At 33.2% G+C, this 7,663-nt stretch overlaps 2 protein-coding genes across 5 annotated transcripts in view; one reads left to right on the top strand and one right to left on the bottom strand.

The window, feature by feature from the left end:
• Positions 1-1,173, bottom strand: part of LOC108574998 (myosin heavy chain, non-muscle) — a 28,508-nt gene extending 27,335 nt beyond the window's left edge. For all 4 annotated transcript variants that reach the window (XM_017937687.1, XM_017937685.1, XM_017937686.1 and 1 more), the window contains exon 1: positions 536-1,173. In XM_017937687.1, the coding sequence (XP_017793176.1) occupies positions 536-892 (357 nt within the window). In that variant the 5' untranslated portion in view covers positions 893-1,173. The remainder of the gene's footprint in view (positions 1-535) is intronic.
• Positions 1,174-4,115: 2,942 nt separating this feature from the next.
• Positions 4,116-7,663, top strand: part of LOC108574994 (L-allo-threonine aldolase) — a 6,286-nt gene continuing 2,738 nt past the window's right edge. The window contains exons 1-3 of the mRNA XM_017937680.1: positions 4,116-4,242; positions 4,318-4,435; positions 4,691-4,774. Coding sequence (XP_017793169.1) covers positions 4,195-4,242; positions 4,318-4,435; positions 4,691-4,774 — 250 coding nt within the window. The 5' untranslated portion in view covers positions 4,116-4,194. The remainder of the gene's footprint in view (positions 4,243-4,317; positions 4,436-4,690; positions 4,775-7,663) is intronic.

The following is a 7,663-nucleotide window of genomic DNA, read 5'->3' as shown; positions in this document are numbered from 1 at the left end:
AATTAACTAGAATATTTGTTCCTGTGAGGAATGTTATTAAATTTTAAGCTAAATTAAGAATAATCCTTTTTTACATTACTATGTTTATGTAAAGCAAACACAAAATTAATGACAATAGCTTTATAGAGAAATAAAAATTGTATAATGTCAAAGTAAATTTTTACTAAACATATTTATTAAATATAAGATGTATGTGCTATAATAAGGAAATATTTTATACTTTACAAGCTTACTATAATTTTTACTATAAACATGTATTTATTAATACTTGCATATTATATTAATAGTAATAATTCAGAATCAAATAATATAAAATCGATTTTGTAAATAATTGTACAACCAGTTTTAAAATTATTAACCTTAACTTCCTTTACATTTACAGAAAAAACGTATTACTCAACCTTTCAATCTATTAAGAACTGTTTGTTTCATTTCTTTAGAGGAAAAAAGAAACTTCAATTTCTTCAGGAAAAATATCGTCAAGTTTTCTTTGACAGTGTTAGTAATGGAAAATGATAAAATCTGTCAAACTCACATAAATGAGGCCGGAGTAATATCTGTCTTTGAGGTTATGCAGTACGGAAGCTTCATTTAGGCACGTTAACTCAGCCATGTCTTCAACTTTATCGAATTTCGGTGGATTCATTTTCTGAATATCATCTTTCGCGACAAGGACCCGTTTTCCAGTTTCGGCAATCTCCACCTCGACCTCATCACCCCGTTCACCCTTTATCCCGGCTGCTACGAAACCCTGGGTTTCGTGTGGCACCCAAACAAGTTTTTTCTGCGTCCATTCTGCCTGAGTAGCAGGATCATTAAAATTATTTCTGTCAACGGAAAGGAACCGCAATTCGGGATCCGAATGATCCACCCTTGAGTCGATGTCCGCCATTTTTGTTTTCGAGATCACTAGCTCCTCGAGCCGGCTTCAGGGACGAGCGATTCCAAGGACGATCCTCGAGAAACTGACCTCTTCGTAACAAGGACACACATGTAACTATTCAACGCTCGTTTTCCCGTCGTTTTTGAGTGTTTATTGTCCGATGGTGGTTTAGGTAATCTGAGGTTGGAGAGATTTGAACGATTCGTGGTTCGTTCTCCTTCGAGGCACCGTGTTCTTCTACCACCTTTAACGCTCTTCGAGATTGTTTTCTTTCTTGCTCCTCGCGGCCATCTTTTTTGCTCTTTGTGTTAGGAATGATGGTGGGGTCGTGCTTTCAAGGTAGGCTGCTTTGTAGCGCTCATGTCGCTATATGACGCATTTTAATAGAAATCTGATTGGTCCAAAGCTAAATACATTAACCAATCAACTAACTGAAAGTATTTTATATATCGTGAAAAAGAGTATTTAATATTGAAACATAAATGAGACATCTGCACTTATAGTTTATCTATCTCATGATTTTTAATATATATCTATCCGGCGATCCTAACCGTCAAATTACGATAGTGCAGTTGTAAACTTGAGTCACGTTGGCGATACAGAAGTATGATACAAATTAATATTCTGTAATGTAGAGTATAATGACTAAATTTTATTGTTTCAATCAACTTAGAAATATATTTTTATTTTTACAATATTCTTTAAATTCGCTTGTTCCGTTAATTTTTCGTTTTGTTTTATAATTTTTGTTAAAGAATGAACATAATAAACACAATATCGTATAATGTATTTATAGTATTGTTAAGCTGCATAATTAAAACAAAATAGATTGTATGTAATTTTCATCCATACTTAACCATGTATTTATGATAATAAATTAGTGCGTAAAAATGCATTATTGTATATATGTATATAGAATTACAAGAAAATAGGAAAGTGTTTTAATATACATGTAAAAAATATTTTAAACTAGCAATGAATAAGATTACCCGTTAGCTCAACTTGTGTAACACGCGATGTATATATATTTTAAATTATTGAACTAATGGCATGAAGAAAATACATATTACATTTATGCTATATATTTTGCAGCATTATAGTGTTGTCATCGAAATGTTCGCTAATTCAAGAACGTGTCATCACCTTTCTTGGTGTGAAAGAAGTAAAGCACCTGTACTTAATAATTAACAGTATGTTGGAAGAGATAGATCTTTATTTACATGTTTCTATAGTTCTTATACAAAAACGTCATTTAAGAAGTAGGAAGTAAAGTGGATATTTTAGATTTAGCCATAGCTGAGTTTTTTTTATTTTAATTAATATATTACGTATTAATGTTCCTCATATTATTTTCAAAATTATTGCGTTTTTATTTGTCACATATTGCAGTTATGAGTGAAACAAATTGGATTCTAGAAGAGAAGCAAATGTAGATGAAAAATATTTAAATATAAAGTGTAATTCAGTTGAAAAGAAATGACGTTTGAATGTTTATGTAAAAACTAACATTTGAACCAATGTATTGCCGGAAATGGTGACACTTTTTGTGACTGAAACGATGACGTTACTGGGTGACCAGTCTTTGCCGAATCCCTAGAACTAACATAAACGTACAGCGGTGGTTCTATGTGAAATGACCTATGATACCATTTCACATAAAATCAAGACCGCTATGTGTGTGTTAGTCCTAGGGATTCGACATAGATTAATGAGACTAACAATAAATATACATTCTATTGTTATTTTTTCGATGCCATTACCCGTGTGGAGGATCCTATAACGTAAAACCTATTTTCAAACCTTGTCACAGAATGCCTCCTGTGAAATTACACTTACAGTTTAAACGTAAAAATTTATTTCATAAAATTATAATTCTTTCAAGGCATTCACTGTTTCTTCTCACAAAATTTAACTTATAATTACATGTAATGCTTGTATTTTATTAATTATTATTATATTGTAACGTCTCTGAACGCTTTAGGCTTCTTCGCAGGCGGGTACTTGCGAATCTCTCAAATTCACCATCTGAATGGTTCTGACAATAGCCACCAGATGTCTCCTCATTTCTCAAATTTTAAATTTTTTCGTAAGTGCTGGCTCTAGTCTTTATTTCTACAGATCGGTAAAGCAAAGATAAGGCTTATGATGTCATCGCCCCACCAAGTGAGCGCAAAATAGGACACGCAATTCCTTCTACTCTTCGGTCCTACACTGTTACCGCTTGAAGCAAAGTTGCGGTGTAAGTAAATGGTTTAGGCAAACGGTTTCCAGTCAGTTGTCGATAATGAAAGATTAAGAAACTTTAAAGATTACATGGATTATTGATTGAAAAGTATTGCGTGGCAATCACAGAACGTGAGGAAGACTCAGCAGTATTATAAAAACAATCGAGAACTATGACCGTTATCGATATGGAAAGAGAATAGATAAAATGAGAGTAAGCCAGATGCACGTAAGTGCATCAAGTAGCGACGGTTAAGATCTGGTACTTGATAGGGATACTGTCTACGTTTCAATGAATCATCCAATATCAATATTTCAGTTTCTTTAGTTTTTATCTTATTTTTATGAAAATAGTACCGACGAATGGGTGAGATTCTCCCGATGAAAATGAGTCCAAACACGACATAAATGAGAGTAGTTGTATACTAGTCGTCAATTTAAATATCCCGGATTTTCAAGGATGCTTTTAAAAGTGATTATTCTTAAGGCTAATCCGATTTATGTCGTGTTTGAATTAATTTTCATTAGAAGACCCTTACCAATCCAAAAATGGTTACTGATGGATTACTCTTTGAACGCCCGAAATTATCCCTTTGATTTATAATAGACTGCTCATGAGGGGCTCGATTGTCACATTTTCTCCTGTATCTCCCATTTCTAGACCTTAAGGCCCAATTGAAGTCTCATCGATGCTTTACCGATCTGTGATCATATATCAGTTCTAAGTTTTCATAGTCCATGTGTCTGGTGTCGTTTGCATCAACTCCATTGGTGAGTGTAGCAGACGATCCCGAGACGGAAGAAGCCTTTCCCTTTTCTCCTCATCATTTCATGCTCTTTCTCAGCCAATAGTACTGAGATAGGTCAAGGTTCCTTTCCCGTCTTTAATAAAAAATTATTTTTTTACTCTAATAAAAAAAATTCTTTCATTTGCTAACAATGAATTGAATGAAACTGTCTTCTTGAGTCAAGTAGTAGATAGATAAACAATAATGTATATAATGCGTATTATGTAATAATATTATGATGTATGTTTTTAAATTTGAAACTTCATAATTGAAAAAGTGGGTGATTTGTGCAATTGAAATATGTATTACGACGAAATTTCTTCGAATTCAACTGCCTGTTATGGAGAGGTAAACATAACTACATAGAATTTTCTATATGTATGTATATTTTATTTAAAATGTTTTAAATAAATTTTTTTGTAGGTAACAGTCGTTGATTTACGGAGCGACACTATAACAAAACCAACTAAAAGGATGAGGGAAGCAATGTGTAATGCTGAAGTTGGTGATGACGTTTTTGGAGAAGATCCAACAGTAAAAAGTATGAATATATTTATTTAGAGTATTATAGTCAATAATAACATGTGACTTCTTATGCACAAGAATTTAATTCTTTACTTTATATTTTGAAGATTAACAAATATGTAACACAAATTTAATTTATCACGTTAATTATTTTATAAAATATTTATAAAATGATATGTGGTATTTATTGGTACCTGATGTGATAAATTTGACATAATACTTTATATTAAGTCTTTTATGTATATTTTATGAAGAAATCAATGATTTTTAGAATTAGAAGAAGCAGCTGCCAAAATGGTTGGAATGGAAGCTGCAATATTTGTTTGTTCTGGAACTATGGGAAATTTAATTGCAAGTAGGTATGGGCTATATCTAGAATAAGTCAAAATTAAGTTTAAACAAACTTTCATTTAAGGTGAATGTACTGTACTGAGCTGAGAAAATGACTAGGCACAGTGTTTTGCATTTTCACTCTGCTAGCTCCCCTACCATCACACGTATTGTCACTATTGTCAGAAGACAGTGATGGAGACAATGCGTGTGATGCTACGGGAGCTAGTAGAGTGAGAACACAAAACACTATGCCTACTCATCTTCTCAGTGCAGTACTATACTAACTTCATTAATATTGCTAAGAGCATAAGGAAATACTAATTTATAAATGCTTGTATTAATTAAATTTTTTATCCATTTAGTTAAATTCAAATTTTAGCCATCATAGCAATGAGATGTAAAATATCTTTTTTAAAGGTATAAGTAGAACTATACATTAAGTACTTTATGAAGTTCATACAAATTTCATAACTTCAAAACAGTGGAATATAATACTATCATTTCATTGATCTTATTTGTTTATGATCATTAGACTGTGGATGTTTATGAGACTTGGAACTTGGATAAAGATGTGGGACTTGGATAGAAGTTTATTACATCATTCATATATACCGAAAATGTATTTTTTATTTTGCATATTTCGCTTAAATGACATATGCACTAATTTTATTGCATATTCCATACATATGTAACAGCATATGCATTTCACTGTGTATATATCGGAAAATACGTTTTATCCATCATTGAGCTCTTACACAATAACATTTGTAAGTATCTAAATAGTGTATTGATATGCAATAGTAATCTAAGGTCACATACATTCCCAAGTTATCCTTGGGAAACATAAACACAATACTGAATGTACGGCATAGCGTGATTCGCAATCAGTAAAGTGACAACATAATGTGAATTGTACCCGTCAGAATTAGTGAAGTTCTCGAGATAAAATTTAAAACGTTGTCGTACGATTTTTGGAAAGAAAGGATTTTCTTTGGTATCTGGGAAAAACACACAAAAGTTTATTTATCTTTCGTCGATACATATTATATGTTTGATACAGAATAATCTCGAACAAATCAATGCAGTGTTCAAGCTGTCGCTTTCGCTTTCGGGCGTCCGGCTTTAAGCAGCCGTACTCTCCCGTTACAACATTAAGAAAACGGATAAAATGATTTATAACAATTACTGTGGGAAGGCGTCCGGGTAGTCACCTGTACTCTACTCTCTGGAAGGCGACCGGCGAATAGTCCAGCCGTTCTCTCCATTCCAGAAGCGACTCAGGTATAGCTCCCGTACTCTTCTACTACAATATTAAGTGATACGCGTATGATCGGAGAGTCCACCCGCACTTCTCCTGGTAAGCGACCGGCGGATAGTCCAGCCGTTCTCTCCATACCAACAGAAGTACTAAGCAATCCTCTCCGAGCTTCCTCAGGCATCTGTGTAACCTCCCTGTACTCTCCTCTTTAAGAGGCGACCAGCGGATAGTCCAGCCGTTCTCTTCTCTAAAAAGTGACCCAGGTGTCAGTCCCCGTACTCTCCTGTGCTGTAAGGGCGTCCGAAAGCTAGGCTTTGTACTGTCCCACTCTGAAGGGCGACCGATGGTAATACCTCGTTCTCTCCCAGCAGAGTACAGCAAGAATGCCTGGCCACTTTCAGTGCCTTGCTGACTTCAGTTTGTTTTTGCTCGCCTCCGTAGTCGGAGGTTCCAGGATTTTGGGATTCTTCTTGTTTTCCAAGGTTAGGTGACCTGGTGAGGTCTGGGCTGCTGCGTGTGTTTTTGTTCCTCTGCTCGTAGTGTGAATGATGTTCTTGTTCTGAAGGTTGTTTGTTCTTCCTCTTTCGGCGGTGTGTTTATGTTAGATTTTTGTTAGATTTTTGTTAGATTTTTGTGCTGTTCTTGTTTCACGACCTTTAGTGCGTGCTGCTCCGTGGTCGGTCAAGGACGTACTCAATGACGATGATGTTTCTCAAATCGAATAATTGAAGTAATTTGTTCTAGATTCTTCAATTTATAATAACGAAGCGATATGCGATTGAAATCAATGATGATCGAATGATCAGGAATGACTGAATGATGCCTGGCCGTGATATTTATATTTTATCGTTGCTAATGCAGCGCGGCTTATTAACAAATCGTGTCGCTAAGTGGCTTTCCGCATATTTCCTGCATATTTACTTACATATTTCTTCAATATTTGTTACATATTTTGATATATTTTACTTGCATAAACATCCGCAATCTAATGATCACCATTATGATAGTAATGTTGAAATTTTTTTCTATGATGATTTTTACTTGATTTATTTTTGTGTTATCTTGCAGAATTCTTAGTTATTTTATTTGATACTTACTTTTAAAAATCTACAAACCTTTTCCATCTTGCTGTAAGATCTTGCTATGTAAACATGTATTAGTAATGGTTTTATAGATGATCATCATCTGTGATAATGAAGACACTATTATTGTGGTTGTCCTTCAAGTATTTTATCTCTTGTCTTAAATATTTTGAATTATTGTTGAACAATATATTGCACATACATCCCACGCTAAATTTTCCATTCAGATTGTGCAATGCTTTCATATTTTTACATCAACTGTCTAAAAAAAACAAAATTTATAATGAAACAAAAAGTTTTGTTTTCTTTTGTATTACATTTTAAATGTTACACATTCTTTTTGATAATGATGAATACTTTTATAGATGCATACATTTTATAAGTAAAATAATATACTACAAGTAAAATTGTTAGTATCATCAATGTACATATGACATTAATTTTTAATACATTATTTAAACAAATAGATTTTCCTAGCTTACCATAGGTAAATTGTATATGATAATATTGTTAAAAGACGCAATTTCTACATTAAAATTTTTTTTTTTAATTTAATAATTTGAAAATATTT

Source organism: Habropoda laboriosa, unplaced genomic scaffold (assembly GCF_001263275.1).
Source record: "Habropoda laboriosa isolate 0110345459 unplaced genomic scaffold, ASM126327v1 scaffold273, whole genome shotgun sequence".
Lineage (NCBI taxonomy): Eukaryota > Metazoa > Arthropoda > Insecta > Hymenoptera > Apidae > Habropoda > Habropoda laboriosa.
This window is presented reverse-complemented; position numbering and strand designations above follow the sequence as displayed.